The sequence below is a fragment of the Equus caballus genome, chromosome 6, assembly GCF_041296265.1.
Source record: "Equus caballus isolate H_3958 breed thoroughbred chromosome 6, TB-T2T, whole genome shotgun sequence".
NCBI lineage: Eukaryota > Metazoa > Chordata > Mammalia > Perissodactyla > Equidae > Equus > Equus caballus.
In genome coordinates this window covers 50,277,717-50,300,729 of record NC_091689.1, presented here as the reverse complement: position 1 = coordinate 50,300,729, position 23,013 = coordinate 50,277,717, and the positions used below count along the sequence as shown (strand labels likewise).

General features: G+C 34.6%; 1 protein-coding gene across 5 annotated transcripts; it reads right to left on the bottom strand.

Annotated features, from left to right (window-relative positions):
* Positions 1-380: 380 nt before the first annotated feature.
* On the bottom strand, positions 381-8,973 carry KLRD1 (killer cell lectin like receptor D1). 5 transcript variants are annotated; one of them, XM_023642199.2, is made up of 7 exons: positions 8,757-8,973; positions 6,224-6,338; positions 4,836-4,928; positions 4,631-4,693; positions 2,934-3,085; positions 1,596-1,699; positions 381-783 (listed from the first exon to the last, which is right to left on the bottom strand). In XM_023642199.2, exons 2-7 carry the CDS (start codon positions 6,228-6,230, stop codon positions 663-665), a joined length of 540 nt encoding a protein of 179 aa, XP_023497967.1. In that variant the 5' UTR covers positions 6,231-6,338; positions 8,757-8,973; the 3' UTR covers positions 381-662.
* Positions 8,974-23,013: the final 14,040 nt, after the last annotated feature.

The following is a 23,013-nucleotide window of genomic DNA, read 5'->3' as shown; positions in this document are numbered from 1 at the left end:
TATGTGATCTGGGCTTGGATTTTTTACCCTTACAAAATCTGAAAGCAATCGCACAGGAACCATATAGTTGGCCAAAGACTTCCAATTGTTCTACAGAACTCAGTAGCATTGAGAGAAGACACACAAATGCATTCCTTTCTGAAGCCAGGTAAGGAAACTGTCATATGGCACTTTAAGCTCTAAATCAAATATATAGATACATAGATATCCAGAAAGAACTAACAAAGAGCATTAAAATTATTTTTACTTCCAGAAAAGCGAGATGAGTTGGTACTTCCCAATTCAGTATGCCCTTCAAAAGGCTAAAATGATGTTGATACACATTATTTTGTGTAAATTAATTTTTCCTTAAATTTATGCAGAAAGAATTTACAAGAATATATGCATAAATCTTTATTCAATTTCACACTAAACATATGCATTAAATCAAAATATTCATGAAATTCTTTATCTTAGCACTTTATAATTTCAAGTGTAGGTGCACAAATCTCATCAATTTTAAAACACACAGTTTCAAATAAAGAAAAAATGGATGATACAACATAGTTTGAAACATTTTACAGATGCCAGCAATAGGTGATTACTACTCATGTAAGAGGGAACAGTACCATTCTAAGGAATTCTAGATTTTCATTGACCACCCCTTTTGTTCCAAGAAATACCTAAGTAAGCTGTTGCTTACAGATGTAACGATTTTCCCCTTGGCAGTCTTCATCCAAAATACTGTTGCTTGGGCTATATGCTATGCAGTTCTTTGGATTTGCAGTTTGAGGGAATGGAAATCTGTAATGAAGAAGAAAACGTTAATGTAGGGGAAAAAGAAATGAGAGTGCTCAGGGATAATATTTTTGTCAAATGATCGAACTTTTAAAAAGTATTTGAATGAGATATTACCATATTGAGTCATTATCTTGTTTTTATTCAATAGCCATAGTTTTCACAATTTCAGAGTACACTGTGACAAAAACTCAGTTATTCCTTCAACAATCAATATCATTGAGCCCAGGGATTTTGTTTGTTTGTTTTTGCCTTTATTATTAATGGTTCTGATATATTATGTAGTTTACTTTGGTTTTGTTTAAAGATCTATTGTCTAATCTAGTCTAGGAAACAAATCAGAGCACAACATTTGTCATTGTATGATGCTGCAAATGTCATTTATCAACGAAAATGAGATTCAAAAGTTACAAATATACAGAAAATAAGCCCAGAGTATCCGAAACAAGGGAGGATACTGAGAATATTTGGCTCCACCAGAATAAAGAAAACAATGGATATACTGTTTTGGCTGGACAGCTTCTGTGTATGTGAGCAGTTGTATATCCACATACACATCCAAGTGCTTGTACCAAGGCAGAGAAAAAACCATGTCAAAAGCTCTTCTATAGTCACAAGTACAATAACTTCATGTCACTTGAGCATAAGCTTGGATGTTCTAGACATGGCTAAAATTGGTATTCTGTTGTATCTATTCTCTTTTCAGTATTCTCACAGCACTAGACACTTTATGTGTCTTCCTCAATGTTACATTCTGTGGTCAGATCTAAGGATAAATTCATAAAGAACGGAAAAGGCCTTGACTACCAGACACTTACAGATTTGGGGAGACAGCAGAGCCATTCTCCCATAACCAGGTGTGATGTTCTTCACTGTACGAGAGTCCAATCCAGTAAAAATTTTTACTGTACTTCATAAAGCGCTGCTTAGAAACAGAAACAAATATATTAACCTAATTTGATTCTACTCTGGGAATGACGTACTTTGAAGAAAGTCAGTGTCCAGTATTAGATTAAGCCTTTTTTTTGAAAGATTAGCCCTGAGCTAACATCTGCTGCCAATCCTCCTCTTTTTGCTGAGGAAGACTGGCCCTGAGCTAACATCCATCCCCATCTTCCTCTACTTTATATGTGGGACGCCTGCCACAGCATGGCTTGACAAGCAGTGCATAAGTTCACATCTGGGATCCAAACCAGCAAACCCCAGGCCGCTGGAGCAGAACACGTGAACTTAACCACTGTTCCAATGGACTGGCCCAGATTAAGCTTTTTTTTTTCTACTTTTTCTCCCCAAATCCCTCCAGTACATGGTTATATATATATATATTTTTAGTTGTGAGTCCTTCTAGTTGTGGCAAGAGACTAAGCTTTTTAATTATACAAATGGAAATCATTTTTAACTTCTAATTTAGTAGGTATAGTCACCATCCTCACATTTCTCATTTATCAGGCCCATTCATCGATGGAGAAAAAAATATTACAAACTCTCACTTCTTGAGGGAATGAAAAAATATTATAAAGGGAGCTAGAGTTTTCATGAAACCGTTTTCATAGGGGATCAGGAATCAGATTTGAACCAAAACGGTATCTTGAGGGATAAATCTCACAGATAGAGCCTACTCAGACTATCTTCAGCACAGGTTCTGCATGCAGTAGGAGAAATTTTTCACTTCTTAAGATTTGGGTAATTTTTATGATCACACTCTTCATATTCATTCATTCCACATTATATTCAAGAATGATAAAGAAGTTTATATAATTGCCAAAGAAATTATAAATTCAATTAAAGAACTAAAAATTACAAAGGTATTTGGTTGGTTCTTTGAATAAAAATAATGACCTATTATTTCTCCTTTGAATTCTTCTGAAAAGTTTCTTGTACTTTATCTGGCATCTATCTTGATTTTTATTCCAATAGTAATGTAAATCTTTGAGAAATTTTATGTAGGTTTTATAATGATTGTTTCAAGTATAGGAAATTAGTAAGTTATCAGCTCAAATATAACTATCCATTTACTATCTGATTAAAGACTTGAATCAAAGTATTCCACTAACATAACAATATAATATAATATAACATAACATAAAACAATATAATATAAACAATATATTTTCCTATGGCAAAGAAAATGTAGGAAACTAGAATTAAATACATGCCAGCTCATCTTCATTTTGTATCTGAAGTAGACTGGAATTTTTAGAAATACAGAAATCCTTACTGTCTGCCCAAGTTTTTAATTCATTAGAAATGAAGTAACAGTTGCATTGATACCCAATCCACCTTTCTTGGCAAGAACAGCAGTCAGAGCCTAAGAGATAAAATAAAAAGTGATTGACAACACTGGAGATTCCAGTTTCTCAGTGCTATTTACTCGTTCAAAAATCATTTATTATTCGTTCATTTTTTCTACAAATATTCTTTGAGATTCTACTACATAGACCACGGTTCAGGGGATATTAACGTGAATGAGTCAGATATGACCATTTTTCTTCATGGAAATTATATTCTAGAGATAGAGTCAGAATCAAATAATTTCTAATCATTTATTGATTCTATTTAGTAATAGTTTGGGTAATTGTACACAAGATATTCAGTATGTTAAAACATCATGTAGCACAGTATAGCTAGGGGGTGGTTAGGAGAAACTTTTTTGAGGAAATGACCCAAAGTTGAGCTCTGCTGTGTAAACAGGAGTAAACAAAATGAAGGAGATACTTAAAGGAAGAAAACATTTTAGAATATTTTCTGAGTCAGAAATGAATGATACATTGGGAGAATTACGAGATATGTTTTGGATATTTTATTTTTGAAGTGAAGATAAAACAATTATCTTAGAGTCCAATCATACAGTTTACCAGTGATAGTGTCTTGAACATTTATTATCCTCAGTGATAAAATTCATGACAATTTTTAAGCATTCAGATCTTTACAAAATGAATGGTGCTGAAGTTGTAGAGTGAATGGTGGTTACCAGTGGCTGGAGGCAGAGGAAATGGGGAAATGTTAGTCAGAGGATACAAACTTCCAGTTAGAAGATGAATAAGTTCTGAGGATCTAATGTACAGCGTTGTGTTTATAGTTAACAATACTGTACTGTATACTTATAAGTTTCTAAAAGAGTAGATCTTAATTGCTTTTACCGCAAAAAGAAATTGCAATTATGTGATGTGATGTGTTAGCTAATGCTATGGTGATAATGATATCATATTATGGTGATAAACATATATAAACATATAATATATGTGTATCAAATCAACATGTTGTACACCTTAAACTTACACAACGTTCTGTGTCAGTTATATTTCAATAAAGCTAGAAAAAATGCTAAGGGGAAAAGATATAAATGAAGTGCTATATGATCACAGAAGATGGTGAAACAACTTGGACAGCATTTGTAAAAACATACATTAAAAAAATTGGACTTTGAGCTGGCTTTCACTGGATAAACAGGGTTTAGATTTACTGAAATCTGTGCACTATATTCTGAGTCATGGAAGGAGCAGAAGCAAAGACAAAGAGAGAAAAGTAAGAGTTATGAGCAAACCCAGGCAGGTAATTAGGATCATCTGTAATATTTACTGTAATTTATTTTTGATTTATTACTTAAACATGAGCACTCATATAGGAAAAAATGTCATTTCAGTCTAATACTTTATTACTCAAATATATAAATCATGCATTTAATGTAATTTAATAATTTTTATATTAGAGAAAAATCAAATGAGACTATCTTACAATTGGTAGGTAAACTTGTGTTACTAAGTATAATACTCCATCATATTTCTGTGTGAGAAAAACAAGAAACTATTTCATCTTCTACCAAGACTAAGGTTTTCAAAAGTATGGAACTTACCTTGCTGGCGTTCTGTGTTGAGTCTGGGAGAGATTGTTGGCTCAATACTTGGTTTAGTAAATACTATAAGAAATGATTAGCAATTTACTTAATTAGATACAGGTTTATGAAATAAAATATTATGCACTAGTAAAATGAAACCTTTATTATTAAGTGGTTTCATCACAGTTTTGATCTTTATATAGACTTGTCTAGAAAAACTCACAATTTTTCAACAAAATTCCCAAAGTAGCCAGCAACGAAATGCACATTATTCCTAAGATCCAAGAAATCAATCTCCATGGAGTGGTCTGAAAAGCTGTGGAGAAAGAGAGCAAGAGTATTGATTTAAAGAACAAACACAGGAGCTAAAGTCCTTAAAAGCAGAAACTGGTGAGAGAACCCAAAAAGTTCATTGGTTTGATAACCCAATCCTCTTGCCAATAAAACATTGGAAAATGAAGACATTCCATTCTGAACTTAACCCAATACCAAAATTTTCATGTGATGTATTTTATTGTTCATAATAATAATAATGAGATTATCCATACCTTTATTTCTTTACCAGCTCTGTCTCAGTAAAGTGGATTTACCATTTATTTTTTAATCTGGCAAAGAAACTTAGACATCTGGAGTAAGAAGAAATCAACAGGCACCAAGTACTGTTTTATGGGCTTACATAACAGACATTTACTTTTATTTTCTCAGCAAAAATCATAAGATAGATAATATGATTCCCACTAAGCATATGAGAAAACTTAGGATTCATTAATAAAGTTATTTTTTCCAGGTATCAAAGCTAATAAGTATCCAAGTCAGAAATCAAATGAAGTTTGTCTAGGCCCAGAGCCTTTCATTTAACATATTCTATCATTGTCACAATAACACTACTTGGCTGCGTGCCCTTTGCTAATCTCAGTGCATTCGTTGCTCTGGGAAATGTCAGGCTGCTCATAGCTTCCTAGAGGCTTTATAGAGAAGAGAAGACATAGGAGCACTCGGGACCTGGTACGATGAGAGGTACCCTAACCAACGGGTAAGACCTTGAGGAGCTGGTTCATTTCATAGTACACTGAATTACGATACTTGAGCAACGATTTTTCACAAGAACATTACATTTTCTCATACCCCAAATTACTTGCTTATAGGCATTTCCCCTAAAAGAATTTAACATTGGGAGATTCTGCATTAATATTAGAATACTCCCCAAAATTATTGTCAGTAACAATAGTACAGTGTGTCAAACTGTTAATCTGTGTGGCTTTTAGATGTCACAAGAAAAATTTTTTAAAAATACTTTTAAGAATTGCGTCATTAACATTTGGCCTTCTGCTAGAATTGTGTTACTCATAATTTAACCTGATAAATTTGGTTCTCATTCAGAATTTAGAGGTATTCCTGTCAGAAGCCACCTTTAAACCTGCTGTAAAAGCTTGGCAAAATCATTTCTAATTTACAAAATGAGGTTGCAGAGAAGTAGAAAGTGCTGATACATGGGAAGCCTAAAAACGTCCCCTTTTTTCTTAAAGCATTGACCAGAAATTAGCCATATCTATAGAATACTTTTTCTGGTTATTTTAATTTTTAAAATTTTATGACTGGGACCTTACATACCTGCCATGAAAAATGATGTCCCAGTATCGATGCAGGTAAGACACGATGTGTGATTTGTTCAAGAACGGTGATGGTTCATGGAGTTGAGCTGGAGGCTAAGGAATCTGAAAGTTGTCTATGAAGAAATTTAAAAGAAAAAGAAAAATTGTATATTTAAGTGGTATTCTTGAATCATCTATCGGTGAGACACAGATGTAGAGTGTAAACAAGAAGCAGTAAAATCACTAGCTTCTAAAATGTTCCAGGAGCCACAATACAGGAAATTCTCACTGTGCTTACGTAATGAGAACCCTTTGATTACCATAAAAGAAGGTGAGAGGGTGTTTTTTTTTAATGTTTGAACCTTAAAATTATCTTTAAAATTTGGAAAACAGGGAAAAAGATGGGCAAACTAAAGGTAAATTTACTTGGTATAATAAAATTCCACACAGAATTTTCCTCTTTTAATAATGAAAAACGTTTATAATTTACCTTGTGTTAAACACAGATTAAAGCACTTGGGGTATATTAGCTATTTCTGAAAATTTCTGAATTTAGCTTTTTCTCTGAAAATGGCTTAGTATTGAAGATACATAGATATACTTATTTTGCCAATAAGAGTAAGGTAGAGCTAAGTACTTGACCAAGGTCACTAAGTTTGAAACCTAGGCAATATTTCTCCAGAGCACCCAGGCAATATATTTCAAATCAAGCCTATCTCTCTGTGTCTATATGTTTTGTTGATTTCATTTATTTTCTTTGGCACAGAATGGTTAGTATTTCCTTCTCTCATTCTGTGCTTCTGATCCCTGCCTCATTAACCCAGCTGTGGAAGGCAAGGATCAAACAGGTAGAACCAGAGTGACTTCTCATTACAGTTCCATGTATCCATACAGACACACACACACACACGCACGCACAGGCACATCTGTGCTCTACAACTGCCTCAGCTGGGCTAAGCCCTCACTTTAGTGCCTCATTCACATTAGCTTTAAAAGCTTCTTTCAACACTTGACTCTTTAATATTCTGTTCCCTTCAAGTCCTTTGAACATGACTGTTGCTGCTCTATTATCCTTATTTTTGCGAATATATTATTACAATTTTTACCGTAATATACTGATAGTTCAACTTACTGATAGTTCAGTTTACACATTTTTGTCCTCAGAAGAGTAACCTTATTAGAGGGAATTTCAAATGTGGGACTGATAGGCAGAATGAGAATCTTGAGAGTACAGACTTGATCTACAATTAAGTATCTGGAAATACAATCTACCACTCATCCCCATACATAAGCAGACTCCCAAATAAGGTTTCTGTTGTTTATCGTATTTATTTCTAAGCGTAATACTACCTAGATGAATTTTTTGTGAAAGACTGGCTTTTCAACCAAAAAAAAAGAAGAAAAAGAAAGCAAAAATTGTGATTTGATTTCTTAGTTTCCATGAAGTTAAAAGTTTTACATCTTTTTATTTTGCATTGTGTGCACATATTTGGTTTCCTTGAACCACCAATATTGCTAAAATTTAAACTCTTACCAGAAAATGTAAACATGAAAATTCCTTCATCCAGATTTTATGCAAATCCAAGTTGAGAGAGATGATTTAAATGATCTTTTGCCTACTTGAAGTTTATTCTTTTTCATTTTTAGTGTTGGACAAAGTTGAACTAGCAAAAACTGCCTAATTTTGCTCATTTTTGCCACATGTATAAAACTGCCTTAACTAAATAGGAGTTTAGGATTTTGCTTTCAGCTTTAGCTTTGAGATAAATACAAATCTGTGACAATATACAGCAGGAATTATTACTACACTTCCAACACTAATGGATCTCCTTCATTTGGCAGTTCTAAGTTTTCAGAACCATGCTTGGTGAGATTTACATCCATTGTTGTCTGTTTGTTTTTCATCTTAGTTCACTGACTCACAAGCAAAAACCCATCAAAGATGTGTTCAATCCAAGTACTATAGGCTCAAGTCACAAACAAGATAATACACACACACACACACACACACACAAGATATGTATATGTATATATGTATGTGTGTGTGTGTGTATATATGTATATAACGACTGTCTTTAATTCTTGCTGGAGTAAATTAAATCGACCCTGGCTGGTAATTTGATTCCTTTTTGTACAAAGCAGTTGAATTGTTTTAATGCCAGGGTCTCTAACACTTACCTTCACTTGAATCGGAAGTTATCATTTCCTCACCCATACCCCTCAAAATATAACTCTGACCAACCAGGATCTTCAACTCTGTATCTGCAGACTTTTTCCTCCTAGAAGCACTGAAAACCTTGCTGTTCTTACAGGTGGCAGTCCAGAAGTGCTGAGGAATTCTCACCTGCATGGACTTCAACCAACAAATCTCAAGATTTAGTGTAGTCCGGCAACCTCAGCCCTAAGGTGAAACAATTCTGAACGCTGCATTGCCCCATTTCCCAAAATCACTCACTGTGTTAAGCTGCAGTCTCCTCCTCCTGGCTAGATTAAGAAGATGACCTTTATTGCGTTCTGGCTTCCCTTTCCTGTATTAACATTCTCTTACCTACCTTCAGTCCATGCACATCCCAAATAAACTCTGTGCTCAAAACCTTTTTCAGAGTCTGCTGCAGAGAAAACCCAGACTGAAATTCCGCTGAAATCTTCAGCTGCACTTATATAGGCTTGTTTTTGAAAAGTTAATTATCCTTCTAGAAGATTGCACCTCTTATTGCAGGATCTCCTCTCCCCTAGTGTCCACTGCAGGCAACCACATTTTCTTCTCCTGTGTAATTTATTGCTGCCCTTGTTCAAAACAAGTGATGACTCCAATAACTGAAAAATGATTCTAACCTAAACAAAGAGCCTGAGAAAAGAAACCAGTGTCCACTTAAGATATAAACAGGAAGGTCTTCTCCCTGCCTGGCAATTTATAGCTAAAATATTGCAGGATATAATAATAGCACACATTCCAATAGCCCCAAATGAGAAACCTATTTTGATCTCGCTGCTTGGAAAATGTGTACATTCTCTGAATGGAAAGAAAATTGCTAGCAACAGACTGAAAATTATTCTCCTTTTAAGGGGGATGTAGGACTCCCTGAGAAAGAAAAAAAGAAGGATTCTGACCTGGTAAACTTTTCTTGTAAACATCCTAACAGCAAACCTACTAGCAAACGCTCATGGGTTTTGCTCGTCAAAATCTTTATTTATGAAATATTTTCAACAAGGTGTATTAGATTGTTTAAAATTGTTTATAGTCAAAACAAAAAGAAAAGATAGAACTAGAATCTAAGGGTTTGTGAAGTATGGATTCTTGGAAGATGTCACATAAACTATATAATCATCTGAACATAAAATGAAGGTGTGCAATGAGCAAAGCATCTCCTTGTGTGTACATGATGCAGCCACAAGTGTCATTTAGAGACCTCATGTGTTAATCTGTTAGTTTAGACCAGACTGTGTCCTAAGGTGGAAAGACATGGGGAGCTGTATTGACAGGACTGGACTTCTCACTCCTTCGTCTATGAGACAGACCATTATTGTATCCTTGTATTGTATCGTTGAAATTACTAGTAAAGCTAGATACTGGGTAGAATCTCTGATAATGCTTATGAATCTGATTTAACAACCCAATCATTTGTGTCTGTTTCTTGAGAAATTGGCAAATTTTGTCCATATAGATGAGGATAAAAATCTGTACTATTTTATGCATATAATGAAACATCCCCTGCTACTCATCTTCACTTGGAGCAGAGTTATTGTTGCCTCTCTCATATCCCCAGGAATGTGGTTGTACCTACGTAGATTTCTGCATCTCTGTGCCTGGAGCCTTCTTTTCCCCCTAGATCTGCTGACAGCTTTGCTGCCCTCACACCAATGATCTCAGGATTTGATTTATAAATATCCCAGCTCCTTTTGCTTCTCTAATATGCCAGGAATATTTTGGGATATATGTTTGAAAAAGGAAATGTGTGGAAAAGGTGTTCCCCACTCTCTTGATAGGAGGGAAAGAATAAACTAACGTTATAATGGTGGGAAAGGGTAGGAAGAGAAAGAGAAGTCAGAGTATCAGCACTGAGTGCTACTGAAAGGAAGGAACCATGCTGTAAGAAGAGAGGCTACAGTGGGCGACTCCTCTGCCACCTTACATCAGCACTTCCCTACATCAATATCTTGAACCATTATGGAAATTGAGTAAATGTCTGAAGACAGCTAACCATTGCATGGTGAAATTGTGTAATCAAATCATGCATACCTCAATCGTATTATTAGTTCTTGAAATATACAATTAGATGCAAAATAAGAATATCAATCCAAGTTTATTAAGATATATGTGTGACAGTATCACAAAAGTGAGTTTTACCATATATGACACATGATATTTAGGGAAAGTGTTTTCTGGATTGATAAGGAAATAAAGGACAAATGAGAGACTCTTTTATTGAGAAACATAAGCAAAAACATCCAGAAGAAAAAGTAGAAAGTGCTGAATTATGGAGATCAGGGCCGAGATAATTTTTCTTTTGGGAAAATCTGGAAGCAATCACTGTGTGAACAATGGTTTCAAAGCAAGAGGCTCAAATTAAGTTTAATAAAATACATTAAAATCAGGACATTAAAAAATATTTTTTGATATTCATATTTCAAGTAGAGCCATAAATTTAGTCAACAACGATATAAATGGTTTAAAAATTTATTTATATAATACTTATTACAATGAGATAAATACGTTTTGTTACATTTCACTGTTTTCTAGAGGTAGAGAAATGAGAAATGATTTGTTGAAATGTAAGAGGTTCCATTTTCAGTCAGATGAGATTTGACTTTTTCCTAAGAAAACAGTTAAATAAGCTATTTTTCACAAATGATTTGATTCCATAACATTCCCCTTTCCCTGCACTCTACAGGATGATAATATAGAGATGGTGTGTGTGGGGGTGTGTGTATGTGTGTATATGCACGTACCTGTGGACAAATAAGCACAAGTCTAAAATTTGTATAGGCACAGGAACACTTTCATCCTTTGAGTCTACCAGGGTAATCTGGGCGGTGATGAATTATTATCCTGTTTCCTTTGTTTTCTTGTCTCAAATTTCACACCCTGAGACTTTGCCTTTAGTTCAATTCTATGAAATGTGAATTGCTTTGGCCAGACTTTAGGTTAAAGTCAAAAAAAGCAGGAGAGCATCAGAATTACCAGACTCTTAACATATTACAGGAGAAAGCTGGGGCCATCCGGTGGCATAGTGGTTAAGTTCACATGCTCCTATTCGGAGGCCGGGGTTCACTGGTTCAGATCCCAGGCGCAGACCTACAGACTGCTTATTAAACCATGCTGTGACAGGCATCCCACATATAAAATGGAGGAATATGGGCACAGATGTTAGCTCAGGGCTAATCTTCCTCAAAAAAAGAAAAAAAATTATGGGAGAAAGCAGAGCCATTCTTCCAGAACCAGTTACTGAGTGAGTGCCTGACCCAATAAAAGATGATAGGGAGTTTATAAAGCCCTGGCTGGAGACAGAGTCAAACATTTAAAATGAATCCCAATCGCTGCAGCCCCAGTGACACAGATTCGTGTATTCACTTTCACCTACGCAACTCTGGGCACCTTGTATTTTGAGTAAGATAATTGCATGCTTCAATATAATAAGAAAATAATCACATAACTCACTTTTCTCCCTCTCTCTCCTTGTTTCCTTTTTTTTTTTTTGCCCATTCACTTATGAAGTATAAATCACCACAAAACTGCGCTCATCTTAGGAGAGGTCAGAATATAAATGTTTCAACAACACTTCTTCCTAAATAATTAGAGATCCTATCTGAAGACATCTGAATTCAATGAAACTGTGGATAAAACACTGGTACATCCTATAGTTTACATAGTGAGTCAGTACAGGTTTGAATGCAGCTACTGCAAGACCTTTCTTAAGAGGATGGACTAATTTTTATATTCATACCTCTAATAGGGTTCTATATGTTATTTTGAAGATGTGAAAAAAGCTATATCACTTTAAAACAAATGATAAAACCGAATTAAAATTACTATGATTCAAAATTTATTTAGTTGTTAAATAGAACAATGGATAAGAATGAAATTTTACTCATGTTGATGCCAGGTATTAGAATTATAATTGCCCATTTTATCTCTAATAACCTAAAACACAAAATTTGAACTTAAGTTTATTTACATGATCCATTACATAGTAAGAACATTGAATACATATACTTTATTCATGATTAATACCATTTTAGTTTCATGGAAATACAGGTGTCTATATTGTAATGTTTAATAATGATCTATTTTTACTTGTAAATTTTCCTAAGAGTTTTATAACCTTTACCTAAAAACCTGAATTTTATGCTATTTATGCAATTTGTTAAGGCACTTTGTCATTTTTATAATGAGTATTTTAGAGTACAAGTAATAATTAGATAATTTTTCAAAAATTCATTCAATTTCTAACAATAAAATTAAAAGTGTTCAGCTTAATTTTGAAGTATTTAACACTATCTCCCAAAGGAAACTGTGTGATATTTGGTTTGAGAAAATATTGATTCATCTCTGCTCTCTAACTGAAATATGCTGGAATTCTGATAATCTCAGAGATCCCAGCTCTCTGTCAAAGTTTCTGCTTCATTAGAAAGGAGCTAGAACTTGAATCTGGAACAGAGCACAGAAGTGGGAGAGAAACTTCAGAAAGAAATGAAGAAAAGACTCTCATTAAAATTGAAATTTAAACATGATCTTGTAGGATAAACAGGACTTGTAAGTGCAGAACTCTGCTTACCATAAAGTGAGAAATAGATAACAGACCTGCCTCAAATCAAAACCTAGATAAAACAGAAAAAATTCCGCAAACATATTCTCTTCTCACTGTTTTTAATATAATTTATGTATTAAAAAGTTATAAAAGCATGAAGTTTAATAATTATCAGAGGCAACACCCATGTAATTACCACCCCATCCAGAAATGGAATATTTCCAGTACCCCCAAGATCTTTTCTTATTTAAACTTCCTGTTAGTACCCACTTTCTCCTTCTAGATATTCCATCATCTTCATCTCTAATACCATCTTGATCTCTAATGTGAACTATAGCTTAGTTTTGCCTGCCTTTGAAATTTTATCTGACTAGAACAATACAATATAAACTCTTCTGTGTTTTGCTTGTTTACCTCAATTTCTTGTGAGAATCATCCAAGAACTCCTGTCCATCTTGTTGAAGCAGACTAGGCTAGATGCAAGTTACTGTGGCTAGTGGATAAGACACATTGATGGATTTAAATCAATTGGGACCCAATTTGGATACTGGATCAGGGTCAACTTTATTCAAAACAAAATGGATACTAATGATTATCTAGAGAAAATTTTGAAATCCTGAATTTCTAGGAGGATGAGCCTTGTGAAAACTGTTGATCCCTTTCAATGATTTTTTATGTTTGTTTTTGGATTTTTTGGGGTTATTTTTAATTAAGATTCGTCTTTATGAGTCTACCACTGATCTACATGTGCAAGTTCACTTTGAAGCACAATGAAAAGATAAGAGTGAATTTCTTCTTGTGTACCAATTGTAATCAATTAGAATACATATTTGGGTGTGTTTTGTTGAGAAATATTTAAGTCCAGATTCAGCAAGAAAGAATGTTATAATAGATGAGCAATGACTTCCATGAGCTTTGATTTGAAAACATTTCACACATCCACAATCTCTGAATTTACCATTTCTCATATGGAACGAAGCTTTTGTTAATATAACAGAATTTGACTTTAGTGAGAGAACAGACAGTGCAGGTGAGACATAAGAAGAAAATGTAAATGAGAACGGTTAGTGCTAATACCAAGAGAATAAATATACTGTCTTCTGTTGATCTTTTTTTTTTTTCACTTTTTATTTTGAAATGAATATAGATTGACAGAAAGCCACAAAAATAATCCAGTACAGGGAGCTCCCTTGTATCCTTCATACAATTTTCCCTAATGGTAATATCTTACATAACTAGAGTACAGTATCAAAACCAAGACCTTGACATTAGTACAATCTATAGACTTTATTCAGATTTCACCAGTTTTATATGCATTCATTTGCTTGAGTGTGTTTGTGGGAGTGTATTTATGTATCCAGTTTTATGCAATTTTGTCACATGTATAAATTCATGTAACCCATCATATAATCTGTGTTTTTATATTCTAGAAAGTATTTACTACCAATTATTTTGTTACTCTGAAATATGATTGTTAAGAAAAGGCAAGATGAATGATTGAAACTTTTCCTCTATTTGCTAATTTTCATTTTAATGAGTTGGTTCATTAGGGGACAATTTTAACATTTATTGAGCACACATTACATGCCTATGCTAAGGCTTAGTGTGAATGTCTCAGTAAGTGTATCAGTACACATTAAGTGTATCAGTACATTTAATCCTAGTGAAGTATTTTCGCATTTGACAATTTTATTGATATAGAAATTTATTAATACACCAGAAATTGTCACATCCAATACTTTCCTTAATGTAAAGATTACACAAGCATACCTAGCAATAAGATATCATTTAAATTTCTCCTATGTTTGAATATTCTTGTCCTAGAGTTAAAGATCCTGACATTATTTTAAATTGAGTAGCCAGTTTCTTACTGGTCATTCAGTTCCATGGATAACTTTCCTAAGAGTTGACTAGGATTGTTCTTTAGGGGTCTTGCTCTGGCCTTCTCTAAGCAGTAGAGATGATCATCTTGTAGTTCTAATCAAGTGAGGAAATAATAGCCACTAGTAGAGATGCTGATTTTCAATTCTTATTCAACACATTGTTTTAATTTGATCTCTGATATATTACCCAATATCTTTGCAATTATATTATGGGTTGGGGATATTGCATTGTTTTTACAAGTATGGTATCACTTTATAATTGCAATTTTAACAGATAGTTACAAATTCACTCATGGATGTTGACCAGAGACGTTACACAAGAAAGTTTTCCTTTTTTGCATGAAGTTAAAAGTACTGAGAGAACTGCTTCCTATCAAAAGAAATATAGATAAGCAATAAAACCGAAGCGGCAACCAATTCTGCATCTGGTTCAGGAAGGGCTTTATCAGACAAATGAAAGAAACAAAACAATGTGAAAGTTTTGGATATATTTAGATCTTTCTCAGCACTTGACACTGCCTAATAGCTGTTTTATAAAGTGAGATTTCCACACAGAAAAAGAAGTGTTCATATAATGCTGTCCTAACTGGTAACGTATATTTTGTATAAAACATTGGCATTCTTTGATTGTTTACAGTAAGAATAGGTTTATAAACCCAGAGTGGAAAAAACATACAATTTCTTTCAAAATTTCTTAATTTGAGCCTGTAATGCACATCTCTTCTAATTAATAAGTCCCATCATATGAGACTTAAGCAAGATGTGAGGACCTCATGCAAGAGCTGCAAAGAGCTTGTTGGCTGCAGCTGTGGCTTGTCAAACTCCACAGAGCTGGAAACAGTTTCTCTGTGGTGAGCTGTTAGGTGGGCCTTTGGGTTCTCACTCTGAAATAACACACTGAGGGTGACAAATTTGTCATTTCCTGAGGTCTAAAGCATGTACTTTTACTAAGTATCATTGAAACGACACTGAGCCTCTTTTTTGACCTTTAGGCAAAAATATCTACATTATAAAGCACTATGATCAGTATCTGTTGATGAAACTTGAGCATAAAGAAAAGACAAGGAAAGTAAAAGGATTCCCAAGGTTGGTAAGATTCATCAGTGCCCAAACAGGGCCTTATTTAGATCTATAAAAATCTGTCAGACTACAGAATTAACCTTTTAACTTTTGTACTAAACTTTCATCCAGTGAAAGTCAATCAATTTTCACATTTCTAAGCTCCAGTAGCCTGAAATAAAACTGAGCAAAAAGGAGTCATATAAATGATTATTGTTAAAATTTTATCATTTGTCCCCTTATTCTTTAGTAGAGAAGTAGTCTATAATTTATTATATTTAATAATTGTCTATAAAACAGACAATTTTGAGGCTCACTATATGCCAGGATTTGTGTTAGATATTTTGCATAATTTTCCGTAATCTCCACATCTGTAAATATATGCATGCTGTTAAAAAGAAACAACAGGCTCAGAATGGAATCACTTGTGCTAAGTGATGAGGATTTTAGGCTGGTTAATTTTAAAACTTCAGATGAGAAGCAGGCTCCAAGGAGTGGAATTTGCTTGCCCTTTGATCAGAGACAGTTGCCTTTGTGAAGGAAATCTCCATGCCTCCCTCTCTGCCCCAGGAGGAAGGGGGATGGCCTTATCTCTGGAAACTCTTACTGGGGAAGGCAAGGACTTAAGTTGTTTACTGTCTGGCAACCTCATGTAACTGACCCCCTGCCCCCAAATCCTCTTTTGTCTTTAGCTGAGGATAATATTTAAGCGGTGACTTCTGCCATTTACTCAATCTGGTTTGATTCTTATCTAAAAGTTGTGGGACCACCCAATGGCCGGACCCTACCGCACTGATACCATTTTAACTTTTTTTTTGTCTTGTAAGGAGATAACTCACATACCTATGCCTTAAATTCAGCCTTACTCTCCACCCAGGTTGGCAGCAGAAGCGGCAGCAGCAGCGGCTCCTCTTGCCCATGGGTACTGTCCCCAAGCAGAAGCCCTGACTGCCCATGGGTCCTGTCCCCATGCTATTCTATACTATTCTCTAAATAAAAGAGCGCTACTGCCAGATCTTAAGAGTCTAAGAAATCTTTCTTTCAACTCCTCGGCTCACCCACCCCGCATCACTAAGCAAACCAAAACTTAACTAAGTTAACCTAACTGCAGTTACAACCTTCCCCAGGAATGTAGTATTAACTGATCAGTGTGGAATTTTTCTAGTCAGCACAGATGAGGTAATCCATTCCATCCTCCAAAGGAAGATGAGGTATCTGCCCCACAGACACCCCTTCCCTCTCCCTCATAGGTAGGTTACCCAAGCCTGAAATAATCTTTTTTGTTTATTACTTCCTTGTCTTGCCTTTAAAAACCTTTTCTTTTCTGTAGCCCTTTGGACTTCCTCACAACTTGTTAGATGGGATGCTGCTCTATTCATGAATCATCCAATGAAACCAATTAGACCTTTAATATTTACTCGATTGAATTTTTGTTATTGAAAGAATTTGGTAGCCTGTCTTTGATGGTTTCTGTTTTTCGTTTTTTGTTTTTAGTAACACTCTCTGAAAGTGTTTTATTTTCCCCACTAGGAAGATTGGCCATGAGCTAACATCTGTTGCCAATCTTTCTCTTTTTTTTTTCCCTCCTCAAAGCCCCAGTACATAGTTGTATATCCTAGTTGTAAGTCCTTCTAATTCTTCTTTGTGGGATGCCACCACAACATGGCTTGATGATCAGTGTGTAGGTCTGCATCCAGGATCCAAATCGTCAAACCCTCGGCCACCAAAGCAGAACACATAAACTTAACCACTATACCACCAGGCCAGCCTCTGGCCTTGGTTTTACCCCCAGATCCCCCTATTCCACGTTGGGAACTACTGGTGGCAGCTGCAGTTGCCCATTTGGTTGGCCACTTTTGGGGGTCTCCTTGTTCAGCCCTTTCTCCAATCCCCATATTCCACTTTGGGAACTACTAGTAGTTCAGCCTACAATTCCTCATTTGACTGGACACCCTCATCCCTCATTTATGTTCCCAGAGTCTACACTGGGAATTTCTGGCTGTTGCAGTTCCCTATTTCTTTGGAATCCTTCCCCAGATTTCACCTTAGGAGCCATTGGTGGCAGTAGTGGTTCCCAATTTATTTGGAATCAGTCCACAGTCCTCCTTTGTTGAGGTCTGCTGGTTCAATCCTTTCTCCAGGACCAAGTTCCACATTGGGAATTGTTGGTGGTTACTAGCCAGAGTTGGACAGGGTCCATGTTAAAAACCACACTGTGTCCAGAATTGGACTAGGTCCAATTTGAGTTGGACTGAGTCTAGCGCAAGGCCTCTGATGAATAAAATTTTGTTTTAAAATCCAAAGAATAAAGTGCACCACCTTCTAGCACACCTGTCTAAGAACTGTTGTACCAGAAGTTATAAATAACTGTAAACATGGCAAAAACTTACAAAGGATAACTGAAAAGTTTTGTGTACTGAGATCTTGGTTTGGTAACTGTCATGTTGGGAGCTCAAAAATATGGTTGGAGAGAAATGTGGTTTACACCACATTTGCAGCTATATATGGCTGGATACAAATGTAGGTTGAACTCCATTTGCAGCTAAGAGTCCTATCAAACTGCTGCCAGCCCTCAGGGAAATTACAATGGCCATTAGAAGGAACATTCTAATTAGATAAGATCATTTAAGAAGTGCACTTAAAAGTAAGAGTTCTCAAATTAAACAAACAGAATGGGATACTTATTTTAGTTGGTATGCAAAGCTTCCAAAAGACTTCAAAATTCCAAAATAGTCTCATTGAAAGATGTATTGTAAAAGGCTAATAAAAATTAAAAACACAAGAGGTACCTAAAACAAAATGCAATAAGATTGACATGATTCCTACTGCTCCCCTCTCTCCTCCTTTGAGTATTCATTCTAGTTATCCTCCATCTAAATTGCTTTTATGTGACTCTAAACAAAAGTCCACCCAGTTAATGGCCTTACAGACACTCCCATATCTACTTTGAGGGAGGGCCCCTATATGGGACCCTCTCAGAGTTGACAAGACTCAGAGATTTTCTGGTAAACTGCTATATTATTCCCTTAAACAGCTAAGGGGAAACTAAAATTAAAATTAATTGAAAAACCTTGCCAAATTCTGTCAAATATCAGATCTACACTCTCCACTTTAAACCTCACTCAGAACCTGCAGATGAGAACCTGGAAGAAAAAAACAACTGGCAGAAGCCAGCTAAGAGTGAGAATTCTTATCAGAGTCAGCGCTCCCAGATGTCCTTAGTGCCCAGTTAAGAGAGGAAAATAAAATTTCACATTGTTCGTGCCTTTCTAAATCCAGATTCATTGGTTATGTATACTTTCTCTCCCAAGGATAGCTATTGTCTTGTTTGTCTCATTTTACCTCCTAAGAATTTGGCGTGGCCTTCTGACTGCCAAGGACATGCAGGTTGCTGGTTCTTTCTTTTGGCTGTCTTCGGGAGTGACTTTAGATCTTGTGAAGATAATACCTTTTTTCACCCTCTTTGAAGTGTTCAATACTGCCAAAAACATTTACTCTTTGGCCTGGCTGAAAACTGACAAGATATTTAAAATAAATTTTTAAGTATCTCTATAGAAAAAATAGGCCAAATTGGAAGCTGGTATTGAGAGCCTGATGGAAACTGTTTTTTAGGCCTTCTCCCATAAACTAAATAAAACTATCTACCCAGATTTAAAGAAACAAATTAGCAATGATGTAGTAGGACAGGTAGATCAACCTAGGGTGTCATTTAGGTGACGAAGCAATTCTTTGATGAACTTAGAGCAACTGTCCTTATCTTATAAATCTTTGAAAAACTGGAAATATAGCTATAGAGAACTAAAGGAGAAAAAAAGAGGTTCTTTTTAAAAATGCAAACTGCTCCACAGTTTCCATAAGATTATTTGTCAAGGACAAACGCAGATCAGTGTGTCTTCTCCACAAAAATTAGTAGAAAAAACTTTAGCCATCTGAATAGGTAACCTTAACATATTCCATCTACCAAAAAGCACTTAGATACAATTTCTCTGACAACCAGTGACTTTTACATTATCATACCTGCATCACAGCTAAATTTTAAAAAGAAACTATAAGGTCTCTGTTTGCATCTGCCTATATGTTCATGTATGTCTATGTATGTATCTTATGTGATATTTTCTGCCTCCATATAGTATTGCCAAAATTAATTTGTAAAGGAGCTCTATTTAATTGGCTTAAAAATAAGCAAACACATTGGGGCTGGCCCTGTGGCCGAGGGGTTAAGTTCGCGCGCTCCGCTACAGGTGGCCCAGTGTTTCATTGGTTCGAATCCTGGGCGCAGACATGGCACTGCTTAACAAACCACGCTGAGGCAGCATCCCACATGCCACAACTAGAAGGACCCACAACGAAGAATATACAACTATGTACCCGGGGGCTTTGGGGAGAAAAAGGAAAAAAATAAAATCTTAAAAAGAAAAATAAGCAAACACTTACATGAATTGAAGAAATATAACAAAACTAACCCAAATGCTTTTTAAGTTCACATAATCCAGGATTCATCTTTACCAAATAAAAGCTAGTTTAAGGGCTTTTTTTTTTTAAAGATTTTAAGTTTAAGCTTTAATTACAACAGAAATTTCTTTAAATTTATCAACATTGAATATAATGCAAACACGCAACTTTTATTCTACCTGGGTTTCTTAGTCAAATAAGTTTGTTATCTCTGTTGCAAAATTTGTCAGCAAGAAAAGTAACCTGATATGGTGAAGTTTTTATAATTAATCTAAACCTAATTGCTAAAAATAAGTAAATTAAATGGATGTAAATAAAATACAAATTTCTAGATGAACTTTTAAAATAATTTTACCCAAATTACTTTGGTAAGCCAAAACCTTAAAGTTTTGCTAAGTTAAATTACATGATGGATAGTCATTGAATATCTAGGTCATTTTTATATAAGATAAAATATTGAAACATTAATTACTGAACATAGGTTTATCCAATTTGGCTTCCTTTTATAGAGAAGCTATAGATATTCTGGTCTATTAGTAAACATGTTTGGCGACATGCTGAAAAAATTTCTATGAGGAGGGCACATGTTTTTAGAATTTATAAAAATTGTTTAAAAGTTTGCCAATTTGCATAAAGATACTATAAAAGACAGTTCATAATTGCTTACTTTTTAGTTTTCACTAGAAATTAAAGTTTTCTAAGGGTTAAAAGATTCTAATATATATGATTAAAGCTACTAGAAATAACAAGGAAAACATTTCTATGTGCAAGGAAAGTAGGATGTGTGATTTTGGTAATAGAAGATTTATGAAAAAGGAATCTTTGGAAAGGAAAGGAATTTTATGTGTGGCCAGGACTAACTAAAATGGAAATGAATTAAATTAAGTAAATGAGTTTTAATATCAAAAGTAAGCTGGAGCAAAAGTTAAAATCTGGATTTCTATCTCTTGAAAGAACAAAGTTTTCCTGGACTATTGGTCTGTTTTTGATGAGAGATTTTAAAAGGTTTTTCTTCATTTTTTAATAAATCCACCTAGAAAACAAAGAATTTTTGTCTTGTCAAATAATCACTTATGTTCCATGTTGTTTTTATCAGGCCTTTGATTACTTAACAAAACAGTCTTCTCTACTAAAAAAAACCCCTGAGTTTTACTTACAACTATTAACTTTCTTTATTTGCCTGCAAAGTCTTTAATTGTTACCATGGTAAAATGGATTACTAAGTATTGTTTTACAGTGAACTATGATCCTATTTGACCAACTGTTTAAAAACCTTTTGATATCTTTGATATACTCCCAAAAATGAAATTCTAAGTGAAGTTCATTTTACCTCAAACTGACTTTGGGATTTTCCAGAGGATCCCCAAAACACCTTAAAAGATTTGTTCTCTCTCTTTATAAAAAAGAGAGATGTTAAAATAATGAGGCTAATTTGATATGTTAAACTATTTGGAAGGCATTGTCAAATGAAAAGTAATACTAAGCCTTCTTTATATTGTGTTTGTATAAGTATATGCTATAAGTGTTCCAGAAATTATATGAAAGTCCTGAAATTCTTGTATGTCCTGGTATTATATTATCAGTCATAATTCTAATTATTATCTTGAAGTGTTATTTGTCACTGAAATAACCAAATTTCCTTCTCAATTGCATTATAGTGGACTTTCATCAGATCCTTAACCATAGCCATTTTTAAGTATTTTGGCATTTACAGCTATCTTTTTATTCAGATGCTTTAGCAAAAGTGTTTCATCTTCTAGGAGACTCATGGAGAGGGCTTTGACAAATATGAATTTCTGATAACTTTAAAATCATAAAACTGAACTGGGTAAGAATTTACAGAACCAATGGAAAAACTGGACTCAAGCAGAACAAGAATTAATAACGTGGGACTGAATAAACTGAGGAGGAGAATAGCAATTTTTATGACTCCTTGTTTGAAACATTGCTGGTTCTCTAATGTTTTGTTTTTCCAGTTTTAAGAAAACTTTTCCTCTTAAGCTACAACTTACAGCAATTTGATAAAATATACCTTTGTAAACAAAGATGAAACATTTACTTTTTCTCCCTACCTGAATCTTCCAAAATTCAGCAACTCTTTTCATGGCAATAGAGTTAGTTATTTATATAAGTTCAGTAACAATCTGTTATGCAATTAGAAACATTAACTATATTACCAAGACTTTGACTGAAATATCATATTTGAAAGAGATATGCATAGACTCAGATATGGTCAGACAGCTTTAAGGAACTGCTTGAACTTTGGCTTGGCTTTCGGGTATTGAGAATTTTTAAGTCCAGTCTGAGGTTCCTTATAAAAAGTTCCAGCAAAGTAGTCAGAAAAAGAGCTTGTATGGTCAATCAGTATTCTTGCTGAACTTATGTAAATAATCAGGCCAAGTCGAATCAAAAAAAATAGTTTTACTATGATTATCCTTGGGGAAAAAATGGGGGTTATTGTAGAGAGAAAAAATTGTGTTTTCACATTTGTAGATATTAGATTCTAGTCCTGTTAATTGTCTTTGAGATTTTGTTACATACTTGTAAACTGGACTGGATCCTGAATTCTTCTAGTTTCCACAAATATCTAGCTATGACTCTCCAAACTAACATTTCCGATTTTCTCCCACCCTCCTGATTCTGAATTAGTAAGAGCAAGCGCTACC

Bases quoted from the DNA above. Each gene is read 5' to 3' on its own strand.
- KLRD1 (XM_023642199.2), bottom strand. The intron at 4,694-4,835 runs GTGAGTTTTTCT...CATTTCTTATAG, and splicing joins GGGAATTTTGTTGAAAAATT to TATTTACTAAACCAAGTATT. The intron at 3,086-4,630 runs GTAAGTTCCATA...TTTATCTCTTAG, and splicing joins CAACACAGAACGCCAGCAAG to GCTCTGACTGCTGTTCTTGC.